Consider the following 22,233-nt stretch of genomic DNA (forward strand, 5'->3'; position numbering starts at 1 on the left):
AGTGAAATGACTTGATCAAATTTGATAACTCTAGATGCAGGGCAGCGAACAGACAGAAGAGAGGCAAAAGTTGACAGGGGGACCGATAGTAAGGAAGTCTTTTGTTCAGACTTAGCTTACTGCAGTGATATTGGAAAGGTGAGTAATTCAAGAATAGTGGTATGGAAATAAAACTGAGAAGTATAGCCATTCATTTGAAATAAGAGAAAAGTTTAAAGAGGTACCAGAATCCCAGGGACGGCACAGCCTGGTGGACTGCCATCTATGGGGTCACACAGAGTCAGGCACAACTGAGGCGACTTAGCCACAGCAGCAGCAGCAGCAGGGATGGTGCTTAGGCTTCTATATTGCTCAACTGAAATGGGTGATGAAGCCATTCAAAGAGATGAAGATGATGGAAGAGGTCTAAGAGTGGGGGAAAGACCAGCGTGGTACATGGCACATTTCAAATACTTCTGAGATATTAAATATTAATATTTAGTAAGCTTCAGGAGTTGGTGACGGACAGGGAAGCCTGGCTTGCTGCAATCCATGGAGCAGCAAAGAGTTGGACGTGACTGAGTGACTGAACTGAATTGAATGATTTTCAAAGGTATTTTGTCAGAGTAATTAAAACTAAATACTGAAACAAGGACCCTCTAACTACCAATGCCTTAACACAATACATAAGTTTCTTATTTACATCATAGTCCGATGTGGTACTCCTCGGAGCCCAGAGATACTCCTTCAAGCAGTGACTCAGGGATCTAAGTTCCTTCCTTCTTGAGATACTGTTTCTGTGATCACTGTGGAAAAGAAAGAGAATATGAATGAGTGCACAGATGGCCTGATGGTTAGGCCTGGAAGTGGCATGTGTAACTTTTGTCCCATAACTGACCCAGGATGCAGTCATATGTACTAACTAAATTCAAGTGAAAGTCGCTCAGTCGTGTTGAATCTTTGGGACCCCATGGACTATACAGTCCATGGAATTCTCCAGGCCAGAATACTGGAGTGGGTAGCTTTTCCCTTCTCCAGGGGATCTTTCCAATCCAGGGATTGAACCCAGGTCTCCCACATTGCAGGCAGATTGTTTACCAGCTGAGCCACCAGGGAAGCCCAAGGATACTGGAGTAGGTAGCCTATCTCATCTGTAGGGGATCTTCCTGACCCAGGAATAGAACCGGGGTCTCCTGCATTGCAGATGGGTTCTTTACCAGCTGAGCTATGAGGGAAGCCAACCAACTTCAAGGGAGACTATAAAATATGGTCTTGTTATGGACTAAGAAAGAAGACACTGTATTAGAGAGCATCTCTGCCACATTTACTATGTGCTAGTCACTTTGTGTTTTAACTCATTTAGTCCTTACATCAATCTTATAAGGTAGATATTATATTTTCATTTCCACATAACAGATCAACCTCCCTCCCCACAAAGTTTAGAGACCTTGAGTAAATTGCCAAGAGTCACATAATCAGTAAGGGTAAACCTAGAATTTGAATTCAGATGAACTGGCTCCACATGCCTTTTTGCCAGTACGTAACACTGCCTCTTAAAATTAAGGTCCAGTACATGGTAGCATGTATAGGTCTAAAGTTCAAGAAGAAAGTTTTCCTGGAAATGATAAATTTGGGAGCCACTGATGTAACTCAGGATTTCCTAACCTCAGCAGTACTGACATTCTTTGTTGTGGGGGACTATATTGTGCATCATAGGTTGCTTAGCAGAATCCTTGGTTTATACTCACTCAAAGCCAGTAGCATTCTTCCCTCAGGTGTGACAACCAAAAATGCCACCAGACATTGCTTGTGTCCCCAAGGGAGACAGAATTGCCCCTAGTTGAGAATTATAGTTATAAATGGAGCCATGAATATGGATGAAATTATTCAAAGTAAAAAATGAAAAGAGATAAGACGCTCTAGTTCTGAGTGCCAATGAACTCCAACATGTAATGACTGAAGAGAAAGATGGGGCAAAAAAGGAGATTATAAAGGAATGCAGATATTAATAAGGGGTGGCAAGAATACACAGAAGAGTTGTACACAAAAGATCTTCACGACCCAGATAAACACCATGCTGTGATCACTCACCTAGTCAGACATCCTCGAATGCCAAGTCAAGTGGGCCTTAGGAAGCATCACTACGAACAAAGCTAGTGGAGGTGATGGAATTCCAGTTGAGCTATTTCAAATCCTAAAAGATGGTGCTGTGAAAGTGCTACACTCAATATGCCAGCAAATTTGGAAAATTCAGCAGTGGCCACAGGACTAGAAAAGGTCTCTTTTCATTCCATTCCCAAAGAAAGGCAATGCCAAAGAATGTTCGTGCTACTGCACAATTGCACTCATCCCACACAATAGCAAAGTAATGCTCAAAGTTCTCCAAGCGAGTCTTTAACAGTATGTGAACCATGAGCTTCCAGATGTTCAAGCTGGATTTAGAAAAGGCAGAGGAACCAGAGATCAAATTGACAACAGAGTTCCAGAAAAACATCTATTTCTCTTTTATTGAGTATGCCAAAGCCTTTGACTGTGTGGATCACAACAAACTGTGGAAAATTCTGAAAGAGATGGGAATAACAGACCACCTGACCTGCCTCCTGAGAAATCTGTATTCAGGTCAAGAAGCAACAGTTAGAACTGGACATGGAACAACAGACTGGTTCCAAATTGGGAAAGGAGTATGTCAAGGCTGTATATTGTCACCCTGATTATTGAACTTACATGCAGAGTACATCATGAGAAATGCAGGGCTGGATGAAGCACAAGCTGGAATCAAGAGTTCTGGGAGAAATATCAATAACCTCAGATATGCAAATGATACCACCCTAATAACTGAAAGCGAAGATGAGCTAAAGAGCTTCTTGATGAAAGTGAAAGAGGAGAGTGAAAAAGTTGGCTTAGAACTCAACATTCAGAAAACTAAGATCATGGCATCTGATCCCATCACTTCAAGGCAAATAGATGGGGAAACAATGCAAAGAGTGAGAGACTTTATTTTTGGGGGCTCCAAAATCACTGCAGATCGTGACTGCAGCCATGAAATTAAAAGATGCTTGCACCTTGGAAGAAAAGCTATGACCAACCTAGACAGCATATTGAAAAGCACAGGCATAACTTTACCAACAAAGGTCCATTTAGCCAAAGCTATGTTTTTTCTATTAGCCATGTATGGATGTGAGAGTTGGACTATAAAGAAATCTGAGTGCCGAAGAATTGATGCTTTTGAACTGTGGTGTTTGAGAAGATTCTTGCGAGTCCCTTGGATTGCAAGGAGTTCCAACCAGTCCATCCTAAAGGAAAGCAGTCCTGAATATTTATTGGAAGGACTGATGTTGAAGCTGAAACTCCAATACTTTGGCCACCTGATATGAAGAAACTACTCCTTTGAAAAGACCCTGTTGCTGGGAAAGATTGAAGACAGGAGGAGAAGGGGACAACAGAGGATGAGATGGTTGGATGGCATCACTGACTCTACGGACATGAGTTTGAGTAAGCTCTGGGAGTTGGTGATGGACAGGGAAGCCTGACATGCTGCAGTCCATGGAGTAGCAAAGAGTTGGACCTGACTGAGCGACTGAACTGAACTGAACTGAAAGGAATGACTAGACAGGAGGAAACTCAAATTGAAGTGAAAATGAAAGTCTTGCTCAGTCGTTTCTGACTCTTTGAGACCCCATGGACTATACAGTCCATGGAATTCTCCGGACCAGAATACTAGAGTGGGTAGCCTTTCCCTTCTGTGGGGGATCTTCCCAACCTAGGGATCTAACCAGGTCTCCCACATTGCAGGTGGATTCTTCACCAGCTGAGCCACAGGGAAGCCCAAGAATACTGGAATAGGTAGCCTATGCCTTCTGTAGAGGATATTCTTGCCCCAGGAATCTAACCAGGGTCTCCTTCACTGCAGGAAAATTATTTACCAACTGGGCTATCAAAGGAAACGAACTCTGTAAGGAGCAATAAGAGGTTAATAGTGTTAAATGCTGCTGAAAGATCTAGTAAGAGAAAGATTGAATAGTGTTCGCTAAATATAACATGAAAGTCACTGATTACCTTAGCAATAGCCATTTCTGTTGATTTATAGGATAGAACCCAGAACACAGATTAGAGTGAATTGCAGAACAGAAAGTGGGATGTAAGAAAATGGACACAATATTTTGAATGGAAGAAGCTATAGCTTCTGCTAGCAGTAGTGGGTGTGGGATCACAGGAGGAACTTTTTTTTTTTTTTTTTTTAACATGGTAAAGATCTGAGAAAGTTTAAAAGTTGATGGATGGTCCCAGTTCTTCGAGTCAACATGAGATAATCAATAGTGTAGTATTCCTAAGAAAGCACAGGTGGAATGCCTGGCTCTGGGTTGGGGTGGTAAAAGCTTCTCTGTTTTAACAGAAGAGATGGTGCCCAGATAATGCACTTTCCTGTAAACACCTAACATTTTGTATTTCTAACTAAGAATTCAATATTTTTCCCACAAAATTGAAACTGTTTCTGTATTGTTCATACTATTAATCATATTGCTGTTTTCCTCAATTATACCATGAAACCCTATATTCTTTCTCTTTCTCATTCTCTTCCCCAAATCTATTTCGTTACCAATTTTTATTGATTCTGCCTTGGTAATGTGCCCTTTACTAGAGTTCACCTTTTATTTCCACTGCCAGTAAATGAGTATTTTTATTACTAGTTCAAATTTCACTTCCTTCTTGAAGCTTTCCTTATTTCTTTCAATTTTTTAGTTTCACAGTGTTGAGAAAAACAGAAGCCCTGTCACAATAAAAAATTTTACCTGTGTTATTAATCATTTTCATGAGTGTCCTGTTAATCAGAACACTTCATTCTTTATAATTACAAGTGGGGCCTCCCCCTTTCTTTTCTATTAAAAGAAACTGTGTTCCAAATAATTACTTGCTCTTACACATCTGACTTACCTACAGCACATATGGCACAGTACTCTAATTATCAAATGCGGCTTCACCACTTTCGTCAAATCAACCTTGTAGATGGTCTGATGTTTAGAAACACCATAAATTTGGGGAGGGGGTTACCCAAATTTCCCCTAAATTCTAGGGCACCCTACTCTTATGGAAGACTTAAGTAGAACTGGGTTTTCAGAACACGTGCAGACTAGTATTGCCCAGATTCAAGCGAACGCTTTAGACCAGCAGCTTTACCTGAAGCAACTGGCGGAGAGTAAAGTAAGATGACGGACTTTGATTAACACCCACTTGAACTTGCTTTGATGGAAGTTCTTCAGTTTTCAATATTAAGTTTTGGCTGCTCACTCCTCCCCGGGTCTTAACACTCTTGAGTAGTTCATTTTACTTCTGTTCTTTCCAGACTTCACCGGAATCGAGTGAAATATGTATACAAGGTCGGGGAGCTGATAGTGTATGGTTTGGAATCATCACCTAATCCTTTCTCTTCTTTCGGTTATATTTGCCCACCACGAGGAAATCCTCAGATTCTGTGGTAAAATCGGTCCAGACGGGGCGATGAGAGCGAGCGAGTACAATTCGTGTTGACTGACAGCCCTCCCACATATACAGCTTTAGGCCCTGAGGCAGCGTTGCCCGTCTGCAGTCACCTGGCGCACCTAGCCCTCCCCATAGGCCACGCCCTCGGGTTCTCCCTGCGCAGCGAAACCGGAGTGAAGCCCAACTCTTCTCGGAGTTCCCGGGTGGCCGCTCCACGCCACGCCCCAGTCGTGAGCCACCTCCAGCCCCCTCGCGCCCTGGCTCCGCCCCCTCCAGCTCCCCAACGTCTCCGGCGTCAAGCCCGAGCCTGCGCCTGCGCGTGCGCCCTGGGGCCGATGTCCGGGCGCGCGGCGGCTGGAACGCGGAGAGCGGCGGGAGGTGCAGCCAATGGGAGGCGGCGCTGGCTAGCGGCTGGGAGGCGGGGCCTGCGCGGGTGTTAGGTTAGCGCGAGGCGTGACCTAGTTGACAGGCTCTGAGGTGCTGCTGTGGCGGCGGCTGTGGGGCTGAGGCGGGTGGGAGCCGGAGCCGAGCGCGGGCTGAGGGAGGAGGGCGGCGACTGGAGAGCGGCGAGCGGCGCGGGACCCGGAGCCTCTTTCACTTTTTCCCTCCCGAGTGCCCCCTCCCCACCCTCCCACTCCACACACACCCTGTTTGCCCGTGAGCCTGGGGAACTTGCAGCTTAAAGCCAGCCACCCCCACGGCAACATGTACCCCAGCAACAAGAAGAAAAAGGTGTGGAGAGAGGAGAAAGGTAACCCGGCCTTCGAGTCCTGGGGGGTCGGGCGGCGGGGTGGGTTGGGGGCGGGGGTCAGGGGTCTGTGTGCCGCGGCGCGCTCCGCCCGGCTCCTGCCTCGCGCCCGCCCAGCCGGTGCCGCCTCCCGGCAGGTCCGTGTGTGTACACGCGCGCACGCCGGCGTGCACGCGCCACCCCCGGGCACCTGCGGCTCGCGCACGTGTGGGCGCACGCCCCTCTCAGCCTCCCGCTGCGCCCGGTCACCTTCGCTGGGCCGGCGGCGCGGACCTCTGCGAGGCCGCCGCTGGGCTCCGTCGGACTCCCTCAAGCCCCCCGCCCTGTCCCCGGACCCCAGCCGGGATTCTGGGATTCCCCGCCCAGGTGTCCCGCGGACACGTGCCCGCCGGCCGACGGCCGGACTGCCGCTGCTGATGCTGCCCGGCTCCCGCGGAGCCTCAGCCGGTCACCCCTCGCCTCGCTCCCTTGTGCTCCGCTGGCCGGGCGTCCCCGCCTCTGGGTGTTCAGTCAGGGCCTTTCCTTCTGCACCCGCCGCAGTGTGACTTGGAACCTGGATCTCCGGGGACACCTGAAGCGAGCGTGTCCGGTCCGCGAGGCTAGGTGCCTTTGGAGAAGTCCGAATGGGTTTTTCTCCGCAGTGCTTTTCCTCTCGATTCCGTCACGGTCTGAAGTTGCTCCGAGTAAGATTATGAGACTAATGTCACTCTGTGAATGAGCCTACCCCTGAGTTTTGTGCCGATCCAAGCTTGCCCACATCAGTCAGGTTGACGGCGGCATTGAGGTCGATAAAACACTGAAGTGTGCGACTCAACCATCTTTCCCCCCCTCTCTCCCTGTTTCTCTTTGGCATCAGTTAGGCAATATTCTAAGAGTGTCTGCAGTTTTTTCTTTGTTTCTTAAAAATTAGCTAATTATACAGAAATGTAGTAAAAAGTACTTGCAGTGCTACTGCTAAGATATACTAAACTTAAGAGTATGTCAAGAGTGACAGAAGTGCAAATCTCTCCTAAGTGCCTTACCTTCTTTATAGAACAAGGATAAAAGAATGACTAGAGTGAAAGTTGATTTCCTTGATAATAGATGTTTAAAACTTGTGGATTGTTTTTGCAGTTCCTGGTCTTTATAAATAAGGCCAAGCAGCGGATGAAAGAAAGGGAATGAATGTAGGAAAAGAATCCTTTAATATAGGGCTTACTTCAAACAGCGCATGAATAAAGGGATTAATAGGGATTTCTTTTTCCACATTAACTACTGGCAAGAATTAACATAGCATAACTGAAGGAGCCAATTAAAAGGGTCTTTAAATATTGTTGCATACCATTTAAGTACATTTTAATGATTATGGACATATATAGAACTAAATTTTGGTGTTGCAAAGCAAATGCTGTTGATATATAAAGTAGTGTAAAATAATTTTGCTTTGTTTTCCCAGTAGAAGTTATTTGAATTTCAACAAGAATTTATCTTCTAAGCCTTGAAAAATCTTTTATGCCCATTTTTATTGATGATCTTGAAATATTAGATTGGTATTATTGATAATAATGAAGGCAGAATAGTGAAAGACATGGAGATTGTTTTCAATAGATGAATAATTGATGAAATTATAGCAATTACTTAAGAAATATCTTTATTCCATAATAATGTTCCTAAAGTAACAATGTTTTAATGGTTCCTTCATTTAACGCATACACTGTTAGACTGTGATAAACAAGCATTTTAGAAACTGTAATGTCTTGATTTTTTTTCTTCTCTTACTTGTAATAATAGAAAATATTACCAAATTAATATATCCTAACAGAGAAGCAAAGGCAGACTTAAAGATGTTTAACAAAGTAAATTTTTCTCTTGTCCAAAATTAACCTATTTTTACATGAAGTTAAATGTTAAAAGAGTAAGTTATTATGGCCTTGAAGACATTTTAGTGTGTCAGTGTCTTAATCAGGATATCTATTTTTGCGATAAGTAGTATTTATAATATTGTAACTCAACTATATTTCAATAAAATTTCTCTCTATCTTATGTTGTGCCATCAAGAAGGAGCTAAGGATTTCCAGGATAGTAGTATTAAGAAGCTGATGGAATGCATGACCTTTTTCTGAATTGCAGTGAAGAGGGTATTATCGTATTTTTGTAGCTGTTATTTAAATCTAATTACCCACCTCATTGAAATGTCAAGGCATTCTATAAACATATTTTAACTCAGTATACCATATACTAAGTATGACTGAAAAGCTGAAACATCCCTTAAGGAAAAGTTTTGTGTAAAACTGAAGAGACTGTGTATATGACTGTGGCCTCCAGTATGTGTCATTGTTTAAATAAGTAAGGAATTCTCAAGTCCACATAGGTTAAATAAATGATGTTGATCTAATAATTTGCACCCCCTAATTCAAAAGTACTCAGTGTGTATTATCATTTTAAGTACTGAAAGTTAAATTATTTCAGTGTTTTATCTTGTTGTCTTATTTCGTGTCCATAGTTGAGTTTTTAAGTAAATGGAATGACAGAGGTCAGGTTGCTTTCCCATATGTACTCTGATACTAAAAAGTACGAGTTCCTTCATAGTATTTTCAATCCTGATTGTTGATATTGCAGTATTTCCATGTCAGTGATCTGAGCTTTTATGGTTGTGCTTTGGTAAACCCCAGTCATCACTTTTCTTCCTCTGTGATTATTTCATATTTACCATTCCCTTCAAGCTTCCTTTTTCACCAAGACCCCAACCTCCTATACTAAACAGATGACATTCCCTTGTGTGTGTGTGTTTTTTTTGGCTGCAATTGGTCTTTGTTCCTGTGTGCATGCTTTCTCTAGTTGCAGCGTAGGGACTACTCTTCGTTGGTGTGAGCAGGCTTCTCATTGCGGAGGCTTCTCTTGTGGAGCACGGGCTCTGGGGGTTCGGGCTTAGTAATTGTGGCACACAGGGTTAGTTACTTCGTGGCATGTGGAATCTTCCTGGGCCAGGGATCGAATCCATATCCCCTGCGTTGTAAGGCAGATAACTATCCACTGTACCACCAGAGAAGTCTGCCATTGCCTTTTTGATTCATGGAGAAAATACATGTCATGAACACATGAACAGCCCTAACTTCATTCTCCATAGTCTCTTTTTTTACATGTCCATTGTTTTCAGCTTTCTTCCTTTTTTTTAGAGGAAACACTTTTTTTCCCCTTGGTTTCTAAGGTTAACCCATCTGCTTGTGCTCTTTATATCATCTGTATTCTTTGAGATCTTGTATTGTCATTTATGCTCATTTGGGTATGTTTAATTTCTCAGTGTCTTTGGGTTCCTCTTCTTAGCCTATAACAATGATTAAGTCTCTTCTACTCTAAGGTAGCATTCCTTTCACAGGGTTCCTCTTGGAGCTGCTATTCTCACTTCTCTTAGTCCCTCAAGTCTCCTCGATCTCAGTTATGCTTTAAGGAAACTAATGTTTCTAAAGTCACGCAGTAATAACAGTGATATTATTGGTACTGGTATAAAAAAATACTATTTGAGTTCTGTTTTTGTGTGCCCAGCACTGTTTTAAGTAACATACTTGAATTGTCTTATTTAATTCTCACAACTTCATGAGGTAGTATATTGTAAGCTTTGAGCTTGCACTCAAAGCTCTCTTGAGTTTTGAACTCCATTTGCCTGGGTTTGAATCCTAGTTTATTGCTTACTAGCTGTGAATCTGTAGATAAATTATTCAACTTCTCTCTCTTAGTTGTCTTATCTATACATTGGGAATAATACCTACCGGCCTACCTCAAGAAGAAGAGAGATGTGAAGAGATTAAGTAACGCAAGATCACATAGATTTGCATGATTTGGCGTTAGAATCCAGATGGCTCTGTTGACCATTTTGTTCTCTTTTCAGTGTTGTTTTTGACCCAGGTGATAAAAATATGTGGCTTACTAATTTTCATTCTTCCTGATCTTCCTGTAGCAATTGACAAGATTTCCCCTCTTCTCCTCAATAAAATGCTTTTCTTTGCTGGTTTCTATATCACTGGGACACTGATTCACCTTGTACCCCTAGTGACATCTGTTTTGTTTTATTTTCCCCTCTTTGTGTCCACTCCCTAAATGTTATTTGTTTGAGATTTGCTTTCCTATCTTATCCTTCCGTATGAACTTACTGTAGGACTAGAATTTTAGGTTATGAATTCCAAAATCACTAGGCTGGTTTTCTTTCTCCTGAGTTCCAGATTCTTGATTTCAACTTGAATGCCCTAGAGGTCTTAAATTCAATATAGTGTTGACTCTGGAGTATTGTAGTATTGAATAGATCACATGTAAGCCGGTTTTAGGAGCAGGAAAAAATGTTGCTTCCCCAATTTTTGTTCACTTGCGCTTACATAAATACTTTTTGCCATTTTATTTCCGTGAAAGAATCTTTTAAATTGATTATTTTATGAGGGTTCGATTACCTAAAATGAAATACTGTCCTTAAAATCACTTACCTAAACTACTGTACCTCATAGTATGCTGAAAGAGAATCGAGAGTGCGAGTATGACTGTCAATCGCTCCACATCATGGAGACCTTTGGTAAAGTACATGATACATCATGACAGCTGACATAACAAAATGAGTGAGGATGCCAGTGTCAGTTTATACATTGAATATTAGTAAATCTTAACTTGTTATTCCCTTAGTTTCAAACAGAATTTTTACATTATTCCCCCCCGCCCCGCCCTGTATCCTAGTAGATCATTTTATGCACCATCTAGGATATGCATAATCAACTTTGAATATTAGTGGTATAGTTTTTAGGGTAAGGGCTTCCTTGGTAACTCAGCAGTAAAGAATCTGCCTGCCAACGCGGGAGATGGAGGTTTGGTCCCTAGGTGGGGAAGATCCCTTGGAGAAGGAAATGGCAACCCATCCAGTATTCTTGCCTGGGAAATCTCAAGGACAGAGAAGCCTGGTGGGCTACAGGCTATGGGATTTTAAAGAGCTGGACACACTTAGCAACTAAACAACAACAACAGCAACCAAAAAACAGTTTTTAGGGTAAGATTAAACTGCTTGGCATGGTATAGAGATTTCTGTCCATTTTTGTTTTATGTTTCCAGTTACTTTTCAAATTTGTGGCCATTTTCTACCTTGTATTAATACCTTCATTAAATTATTCTTGAATAGTTTTTTCAAAGCTCAAAATTCTCTAAACTAGGTTTCAATAGTACGTGAACTGAGAACTTCCAGATATTCAGGCTGGATTTAGAAAAGGCAGAGGACAAATTAACCAACATCTGTTGGATCATCGAAAAAACAAGAGATTTCCAGAAAAACATTTACTTCTGCTTTATTGACTACGCTAAAGCCTTTGACTGTGTGATCACAACAAACTATGGAAAATTCTGAAAGAGATGGGAATACCGGATCACCTGACCTGCCTCCTGAGAAATCTGTATGCAGGTCAAAAAGCAACAGTTAGAACTGGACATGGAACAATGAACTGGTTCCAAATTGGGAAAGGAGTATGTCAAGGCTGTATATTGTCACCCTGCTTATTTAACTTATGTGCAGAGTACGTCATTCAGAATGATGGGGTGTCATGATGAAGCACAAGCTGGAATCAAGATTTCTGGGAGAAATATCAATAACCTCAGATGACACCACTCTTAGGCCGGAAAGCGAAGAAGAACTAAAGAGCCTCTTGATGAAAGTGAAAGAGGAGAGAAAAAGTTGGCTTAAAACTCAGTATTCAAGAAACTAAGATCATGGCATCCAGTCTGATCACTTCTTGGAGAATAGATGGGGAAAGAATGGAAACAGTGACAGACTATTTTCTTGGGTTCCAGAATCACTGCAGATCGTGACTGCAGCCATGAAATTAAAAGACGCTTGCTCCTTTGAAGAAAAGCTATGACCAACCTAGACAGCATACTGAAAAACAGAGGCATTACTTTGCCAACAAAGGTTCATCTAGTCAAAGCTGTGGTTTTTCCAGTAGTCATGTGTGGATGTGAGAGTTGGATTATAAAGAAAGCTAAGTGCTGAAGAATTGATGCTTTTGAATGTAGTGTTGGAGAAGACTCTTGAGGATCCCTTGGACTGCAAGGAGCTTAAGCCAGTCAATCCTAAAGGCAATCAGTCCTGAATATTCACTGGAAGATCTGATGCTGAAACTCCAATACTTTGGCCACCTGATGTGAAGAACCAACTGATTTGAAAAGACCCTGATGCTGGGAAAGATTAAAGGCAGGAGGAAAAGGGGATGACATGGGATGAAATGGTTGGATGGCATCACTGAGTCAATGGACATGCGTTTGAGAAAGTTCCTGGAGTTGGTGATGGACAGGGAAGCCTGGCGTGCTGCACTCACCTCTTGGGGAGCTTTCCCTGAGACGGTAGTACTGTATAGTGGCTAATGGTGTAGGCTATAGTTGTTGATGGAGAGATCTATGTAGATTTTAATGCAAAGCTCTCTAGATTTGAACAAACTGCTGAACTTTGATGTGCTTCATTTCCCTATCTGCAAAATCCGAATAATTATACTATCAGTTTTGCTGAGTGTTGGAAAGATTATTTTAATAAAAGTATACATGTGACGGTCCTGGCACACAGTGAGTTCTTTATAAATGACATCAGCTGTTGTTAATTCTAAGTGTTTAAAAAGTGTTATAATATTAGAATCAAGACTTATAAAGTGTTATTTATATCACCTCCACAATGGTATTATTAAATTGAAAGGGCATTTTTATTGTTGATGGCATCATAGAATTAAGGAATATCTTGGTGGTTGCTTTTATTGTGCGTTTAGCATTTATATGTATTTGTCTTAGGATTTTTTATTTTATTTATGTAGCTATTATTTTTTATCTTGCCCGTTTCCCCTTTTGTCTTATGAACTCCTCCAGAGTTAAGGGTCACCTTTGTCCCTGCAGTGTATAAATGTATCATTTGGCACATAGTGGACTGCCAGTAGATGTCTGAAAGAGCTTCTTTCTGGACTGTCACAAGAATGTTTTCCTCATCAGGCTTTGATCTTTTTTTTTGCCTACTGAGTGTTAATTTGACTCCATTCAAATATGGAGTCACTAGATTTGTATTTTGGTATTCTTCAAGCCCAAACCAACTCTTGATTAATTTAACATGGTTAATATTTAAATTATAAAATAATTCCTGAACTTAAAAGTTAAATACAAATGAAGATTCTGCTTTTATTTTGCAAGAACGTTTGCTGAAGATGACCATAGAGGAGAGACGCAAAGAATACATAAGGGATTATGTTCCCCTGAACACCATCCCATCGTGGAAAGAGGAGATGAAGGGCAAGAGTCAAAATGATGGTAAGTTTCTCAGAACATTTTTTCAGGTAGATACCATTCCTATTTGTTTATGACCTCTGCAGAACAATTGGTGATAGAATGGAATAACTGGCATTTAATAAAGAGATGTCATTTTTGCTATCTGAAATAATTGATTGTCATTTAATTGTTTTCAGCAATCTACCCTGTGTTATTTAAATTTAAGAAATTGTATTAACGTAATTCATGTTCGGAAGTATACCACATTTATATGGTACTTTTTTACAGTTACTTAAACTATTCTACAGTAGTGTTTGATGCAAATTATATTAGGGATATACTGCTTTGGTGGGATGGTCTGTTGTGTTTGTTTTGATTAGTTTCATTTGTAAAGTTATTTTAAGAATTGGATACAGATGAAAGAGTGTATTAGGAAGAACAGAGAAAAACCAAATAACATTTCATGTAATTTTAGAGAAGAGTTTACATGTTGTATGATATGATATGTTTACCTGTAAAGTATTTGTATGACAAAGTTAACTCACTCTTAAAGTTTTTATGATCTAATGAGAGTGTAGGTTGTTTCAGGGAAATGTATGTGTTAGAATATAAATGAACTATTAAATATTAGAAAGGTATATGGAAACAGTTCTAAAAAAGCATGAGATTTAATGGATGTTTGACATATTATCTCTGAATGAGTACTCATTGGTGTTAATAGTCTGAATGTGCAATTTAAGAAGAAATGGTATTTTTTAAGGATATATAAATATTGAGAATGAAAGCTAATTTTATGAAAGGGACTTAGAACCTTCTAATTTCATAGATTGTGTTCTTAGACCGGGGCTTCCCTGGTGACTCCAGACAGGGAATTATAGAGTATACTGTGGACCCAGATCACGAAGACTGGCATGGAATTCCTATGGGTAAAATCTGTGGGAAATAGCAGCCAAATTAGCCTTTGGTGTCTGTGCAGAGAACACGTTTACCTCAGTGTTTGGGCTTTAGAGAGAATTTTGTTTTTCTAGGAAAGCAAAGCCTGTGGGTTCTTTTAGAGCTTACTCTGCCTGGAAACATGTGTGACCTTGGGCAAATGAGGTAGTGGCTGTACCCCCAGTTCTTTTGGGGTCACTGAACAAGCTGATTGAGATGTACACATCTAACCTGCTTGCCCAGTGTCTTCAGCAAATGCAGTTGTTTTAATAATGGTTGAATTAAGACATCATTGAGAGAAGACAGTGCTGTGTAAAGAAAAGTGTATAGATCAGAAGGACAGATTTTTGGGCCTTGTCTGAACTAAGGCCACGTGCCTCTTCATGTTTTGGTCTCAGTTATTTATTTTTTTGTTTATTAGAAACTGATACTGAATACTTAAGCTCTACTTTTTGTGACAGGTGAATCTCTCTTTACTTGTGCTTCATTTATCTGATTTTCTTTCTTCATTGCTGTTGTAGGTGGTCATTTTCTAAGGATGATGATCTATTTAAACAAATTTTGCATCCTGAAACAGGTAGATTTCTGTTGCTGCCAGAAGAATTGAAAAAGCAATAGTGATACATAGGCTGCACTGCCCAGTTTTGGGTCTGCTCATGTCTGTGTAGAGGCTTGGCCTTTGTGTTGGTTGCTGTATTTGAATATTCAGCGTGAGAGACTTAGGGTTGAACTGGGTTGTTAGAGAACTCAAGAGTTGGGTATTTTCAGAGATACCACAGACCAAAATATTTCCCCCAACCAGAGAAGATACATTGAGTAACACCTCACATTGTTATTCCCTAACAAGAGTCTATTATTTAATCATTTCTCCCAATATGAGCTCTGAAAGTGATTTACAACTGCTGTCTATAATTCATTTGTTTCTTCAAGTTTTTTGAATGTGAATGTTTTTCATGAGGAACTAGGTGGTGTTATCAGAATTGTGTTTCTATTAAACAATGTTTTATGTCCATTTAATGTTACTTTATCGTGACCCAGAAATTCGTGACTGGTCTCTTCTCTTTTTCATGAAATGGAATAATACTGTTAATTTCTTTGCATTATATATATCTTTCATTGTGATTTCTTCCAGTGTTACCTATCCAGTGCTCAATTATACTGAAACATTAGTCAAGGGAGTTTTGGTATTTTATTAGTTTGAAAGATCCTTTAAAAATGATAAAGGTCAATTATATGGTAATATTTTTATATTTTAAAGTGTTTAAGCCACTGCTTATAAATGTGTATGTATTAATATATAAGTATGTATTGGTATTTATAGTAATTTAATCTTTTAAGTATAAGATTTCAAACTAAGTTTTAAAAGACGTCTGTTGATAAGTCTATGCCATTTAGTTTCTGATTTGTAGGAAAGGAATAATATTTGTTGGGCTAGCATAAGCATAATATTCCAATTTTAAGTTTAATAGTTTATTTATTTATCTGTGTTTTTTTGGAAGACCATTTTGGCTTTGATGTCCATGATTACATGGAATGTTCTCAGGCTGTTGTTTAACATTGTTTTTCTTAATTTTGTTCAGTTTTCCTTTAATTAAATGCTTCTTCTTATTTTATTGTAATAGACATTTAAATAAAAATGAGGAGAGTGGCCAAATGTATTTGTTGTAATTTTAAGCTGTCTTAACAAAAGGAAACCAAAAATTGCCAAATAATATTAAATTAGTGTTTCTGCAGAAAGGAAGAAGCAAGTAGATGATATTTTTTACTTTGACTTACTAGTTTGATAATATCAGAAAGCTAGGGACCCGTAGATGGAGAAGGACATGGCAGCCCACTCCAGTATTCTTGCCTATAGAATCCTGTGGACAGAGGAGCCTGGTGCGCTGCTGTCCGTGGGGTCCCACAGAGTTGGACACGACTCAAGTGACTTAGCAGCAGCAGGGACCCGTAGAAGAAAGAATGGAAGATTACCCAAAAGACTGATACCCAGAAACCCATTTGCTTATTATTTATGCTTATTGTCAACTACTATTAGTAAATCTCTGAAATTACATGCTTCTGATTACTTCTTCCTATGGTTAGCAATTATGTAATAATTCTGTTTCATTTGTCAGTTGCTCTGTTGTAGGGAATTTTAAAATACTTGTTTCTCCTATTATACTATTTCTCTAGCACCTGTAATAGTGCCTTATGCCTAGGTGGGCTAAGTTAGTACGTTACATAAGAATGCCTCAGAGGTTAACAGTCTACAAAGGACAATGCTTTTTTATTTTTTTTTAAACTTTAAAACGAGCATTTAAAAAGATATATAAAAATAGACTAGTATAATGAACCTTTATGTGCCCACCATTCAGTTTCAACAGTTAATAATGATTAGTTTTATGTCATGTGTATCAGTGCTCCCTGGACATTTCTCCCAGACTATTTTGGAGCAATTCCTGTGTATCTTACCAACTTTGTCTGTAAATACATGTATGTGTGCCTGTGCATGCATCTCTAAAAGGTAAGGGCACATTTTTGTTATTTTAATATAACCACAGTACTGCTGTACCTGAAAATTAAGAATTCTTTAGTTAAATGTCCAGTTAGTATTCACATTTTTCTCGTTATCTCATAAAGAGTTTTGCTTTCTTGTATGGTTGATTTGCTTCAGTCAAGATCTAGACAAGGTTCACATACTGCATTTAATTGATGTATTTCTTAAGTCTCTTTTAATCTGTAGTTTCTTCTCTTTCTGTCCTTTTGCCTCTTGCAATTTATCTTTTGGAAAAAGTAGGCTGTTTGTCTTATAGAATTTTTCACATTTTGGATTTTACTCAGTGTGTCTTTGTTGTGTCATTTAGCATGTTCCTCTGTCCCCCTGTGTTTCTTACAAGCTGGTAGTTAAATCCAGAGGGTTGGTAAGACTTGAGTTTTATTTTTTGGAAACATTACTTTATAGATTATTATACCTTCTTTTTGTATAATGTCTGGTTATTGCTGTCTGTGGTGATTGGGACTGATCACTAGGTTCAGATATTGTCTGCCTAATCCATTCTTTGTAAAGTTCCCTAAAATAATAAAGATGAGTTAGGTGGAAACTATAAAATTATTTTACTCAGGTATGACAAAATAGTAAAAGGGTCATTTAGAAACTTGATATTTCATATCTTATATGTAATATTCAAATCTGATTTATAGGTCATTTGAAAACATTTAACTAGAAAATACCTGAACTGTGAAGTCTTTATAAGTCTGAATTTCCATTTTTTGAGGTGTATAGAAATATTTTGAGATTTGTGGGTTGACTGGAGACATGTGTGTTTGTTTCTTTTGATTAACTTGGAATTTCAGCCTTATTTGCTCTTTTTAACTAACTTCTACTTTTGAATGATTTTTTAAAGAGGTGACGGCAGACCAAATAATATGTTAACTTTTGTAAGAGGTGATGACTGATCAAAGAAATAAAAGTTAACTCCAAATTCCTGAGTCTATCACATTGAGATCTTATTTCAATGTTTTGAATTTTGTTATATTTTACCTATGTCCCAAGTTGACTATTGATATTCAAACATCATCAAAGAAAGAGTATCTTAGTCATGCTTCAGTTCTTGTGAGGAGCCCTGTATTTTTATCCTTAGTAAATTAGCAATAACTATTTCTTGAATGTCAGTATACTTATTAATCACCAGAAATGAGGAAATAAAAATAAAATTATGTTGCTGAAAATCAGATGGACGGGGTAAGGGACCATATGGCAAAACAAATTTAAAAATTTTAGTAACTATGATGAGGTGGGCTTTGCTACAGATTTTTAAACTCTATTAACCGCACTATTTTTATTAAATATTTAATGTTATTTGGAAGACAGACCACAATTTAAAATGATTAAATAGTTAGAAACATGGTATTTATAACAGGATGGAATTTAGTATGGTTATAAAAATTGGAAAGGTATGTTTCCTATTATAGTCTTTTGATATTGATTCCTTTTAATATTATTTTCAGTTTGAGCACTATGCTTGAAAAGTAAAATAATCTATAGAAGCAGAGGAAAACTCAGAGCAAAACACCTCTACTTTTTAAGGTAGAAAACTTTTGTTTTCAGTGGGTGGTGATTTTTTTCCCCATTTTTTTCATGATCTTAAAATGAATTTAATTAAAAAACAGAAATATCTTTTTGCCTCAGGTAACTAAGATCACTCAGGCTTATTCTTTTAACATTTATTTGTGAAGTTTCCATTACCTGTGAATATGTTGCCCAAGTAGAGCTTGTATTAGAAACATATTTTTCACTCCAGAAGTGAAAGGTAGACTTAAAGACTGGGCTTCCCAGGTGGTTCTAGTCATAAGGAACTTGCCTGCCAGTGCAGGAGACATAAGAGACTTGGGTTCAATCCCTGGGTTGGGAAAATCCCCTGGAGAAGGAAATGGCAACCCACTCCAGTGTTCTTGCCTGGAGAATCCCAAGGACAGGGTCACAAAGAGTTGGATATGAATGAAGTGATTTAGCACACACAGATTAAAGACTAAAATCCTAAAATGATCTGAATTCTTCTATGATCTGGCCTTTCTCCTTTTGGCCTCTTATTTTATCACCCTTTTTCTTGGCCTCTGCATCTAATCACACTGTCCTTTCTCTTTCTGGAATGTTCTGTGCTCCTTCCAACTGCTGATTATTTATCTTTTTGTTTTTATCTTCACATCTCAGCTTTCAGTTCTCAGACTGAAACCTTTCTATTCTCCCTGAAATCTTCCCTGAACTCTTACTCTGAAACAGGTTCCTATGTTAAATACTTTCATACAGCATTGGTAACAGTTTGTTTTTTAATGTACTCAATCATAGAATTATCTGATCAAGATTTATCTCCTTATAAAGACTAATTACTGTGAACTTAGGGACCGTGTTGTCTTAATTCTCCTTTGTATCCCTGGCATCTAGCATAATGCTTGATGCACTGTAGATATTTAATAAGTATTTGTTTTGTGACTTGAATAAATGATAAACTATTTGCCTGGTGATATTTCATTTCATACATTATTTTTTGTCTTCTTACCTTTTTTTTCACTGAATTATAAAGATTCATGTGGGAATGATGGCCTTAGAAATTAATCCAGTTGTTTGTAATGTAGATAGCAAATACTTTTCCTCTCTGTATTATAAGGTCAGTCTTACTCTTTTAAAAGTTAGATAGCTTAATGATAAGTAACAGTAAAGATTTTACAGAACTACTGTGTAGATATTTAACTAGTTAGTTGACCCAAGGATGAGAATTCATGTGTTACGTGCATTCATCAGTATTGTATATTGTTATTTGTAGTACTTAGTAACTAAACATCATTATTTTAATTTCTGTGTGCTTAAATGTCAGCAAAACTTAAGTTAAATGAGTGTAAATGTAGAAGCTTAGGCCTATTATATAACAACAGTTTTAAGTGTGGAAAAACTTTAAGGTATTCTGAATGCCTTTATTTTGCAATTATTGATTTTTGACACATAAAACAGCCTAGAAATTATCTTATTATTATATACTGTTTAAGCCCTTTACTGAGTTTGTTAGTTTGCTTCCAAAAAGAACTTGGCTACAGATAAAGAATTAGGTTCCCATGGAAGAATTAAGCTGAGTAAGAGAATTTTGAGGGTAAATGACGCTCACACTAATGTGTGAAAATATAAACAATTTTTGTGTAGTGGTATTTTGCGTGAAGGTGTAAGAATCAGTTTAGTCAGACATTTGTGAAATAAGGTTAACGTCTAAAATGGAGAAAAAAAGAATATGAAATTATATAGGGATTCATAATTCACTACATGGTTTTTGTTTTTCCTCTGCCTTTGTCTCACCCTTGGTCTTCTAAACTACTTTCCAACACAGTTTTAACAATACATAAGTTTTATTGCACATTGCCTTGTGTGCCACCAAGGGCTATGTAAATTGTCCTTGTATTTAAACTTATTTTTAAAATAATGTAGAAACAAAAATAAATTTTTTTGGATACATGTAAATATGACCCAGTTTTGAAACCACAGGATTAAAAGTTCTTTCTGTGTATTTTGTAGGTCTGTAACTTCACCACAGATTCTGTTAGTTTTCTTTTTTAATCCATTAAATGAATTATACTCGCAAGTATGGTTTCACTTAAATATATTTGATCAATGCACACAGATACTTTGAGATAGGTTATAGACTGGTGGAAGCCAAAGTCAACCTTCCCTCCTGCCCTCGTCCCCACCTTGATTGTCTTTCCTGTATGAGTCTTCTTTTTTCAAATGTTTATTTGTAACATTTTCATATAAGTGTTCAAAATAAGGATTTGAACATAATTTACTGTTTTATTGAAGCCTTTGGTTTAGGACAAGCTGGGAGTTTATTGGCGAAGCAAGTAACAAAATATAGGTAAAAAGTTCAATAAATGTCCTTATGCCTGGCCATATGAATGCCAGGGCAGAAGATATTTGTGCATTTGGAGGTTTGGAAATACTACATTTTAGTTTGGTCTAGCTCCAGGGCAAGTCATGGATTTCAGATTTTGGTTTGTTTCTTGGAGATTGAATTAGGATATATTCAGCTAAGAATCCAGACTATCCCATCATAGAGGTAATTCTCCCATCAACTTAGATTTGAGATTATATCTGCCATATGAAAATAACAGAGTTAAGAGATTGCCCAATTTTTATACTTTGCCTGTATTGGTGATTCTGTTGGGGTAAAAACTTTCATTTTTTTTCTTTTTGGTATAAGTTGATGCTTAATGTGTCAAATCCCTTATGATTATACAGTGGAAGTGACAAATAGATTTAAGGGACTAGATCTGATAGACGGAGTGCCCGATGAACTATGGACAGAGGTTCGTGACATTGTACAGGGGACAGGGATCAAGACCATCCACAGGAAAAAGAAATGCAAAAAAGCAAAGTGGCTGTCTGAGGAGGCCATACAAATAGCTGTGAAAAGAAGAGAAGCAAAAAGCAAAGGAGAAAAGGAAAGATATTCCCATTTGAATGCACAGTTCCAAAGAATAGCAAGGGGAGATGAGAAAGCCTTTCTCAGTGATCTGTGCAAAGAACTAGAGGAAAATAATAGAATGGGAAAGACTAGAGATCTCTTCAAGAAAATTAGAGATACCAAGGGAACATTTCTTGCAAAGATGGGCTCAATAAAGGATAGAAATGACATGGACCTGACAGAAGCAGAAGATATTAAGAAGAGATGGCAAGAATACACAGAAGAACTGTACAAAAAAGATCTTCACGACCCAGTTAATCACGATGGTGTGGTCACTCATCTAGAACCAGACATCCTGGAATGTGATGTCAAGTGGGCTTTAGGAAGCATCACTACAAACAAAGCTAGTGGAGGTGATGGAATTCCAGTTGAGCTATTTCAAATCCTGAAAGATGATGCTATGAAAGTGCTGCACTCAATATGCCAGCAAATTTGGAAAAGTAAGCAGTGGCCACAGGACTGGAAAAGGTCAGTTTTCATTCCAATTCCAAAGAAAGGCAATGCCAAAGAATGCTCAAACTACTGCACAATTGCACTCATCTCACACACTAGTAAAGTAATGGTTAAAATTCTCCAAGCCAGGCTCCAGCAATATGTGAACCGTGAACTTCCAGATGTTCAAGCCTTTTTAGAAAAGGCAGAGGAACCAGAGATCAAATTGCCAACATCTGTTAAATCATCGAAAAAGCAAGAGAGTTCCAGAAAAACATGTATTTCTGCTTTATTGACTATGCCAAAGCCTTTGACTGTGTGGATCATGATAAACTCTGGAAAATTCTGAAAGAGATGTGAATACCAGACCACCTGACCTGCCTGTTGAGAAATCTGTATGCAGGTCAGGAAGCAACAGTTAGAACTGAACATGGAACA

At 38.8% G+C, this 22,233-nt stretch overlaps 1 protein-coding gene across 1 annotated transcript in view; it reads left to right on the forward strand.

Moving 5' to 3' along the window:
* Positions 1–6,003: 6,003 nt before the first annotated feature.
* The window catches only part of MACROD2 (mono-ADP ribosylhydrolase 2), a 2,149,518-nt gene continuing 2,133,288 nt past the window's right edge, over positions 6,004–22,233 (forward strand). The window contains exons 1-2 of the mRNA XM_065919545.1: positions 6,004–6,208; positions 13,373–13,489. Of these exons, the coding sequence (XP_065775617.1) occupies positions 6,163–6,208; positions 13,373–13,489 (163 nt within the window). The 5' untranslated portion in view covers positions 6,004–6,162. The remainder of the gene's footprint in view (positions 6,209–13,372; positions 13,490–22,233) is intronic.

Source organism: Muntiacus reevesi, chromosome 2 (genome assembly GCF_963930625.1).
Source record: "Muntiacus reevesi chromosome 2, mMunRee1.1, whole genome shotgun sequence".
Taxonomy (NCBI): Eukaryota; Metazoa; Chordata; class Mammalia; order Artiodactyla; family Cervidae; genus Muntiacus; species Muntiacus reevesi.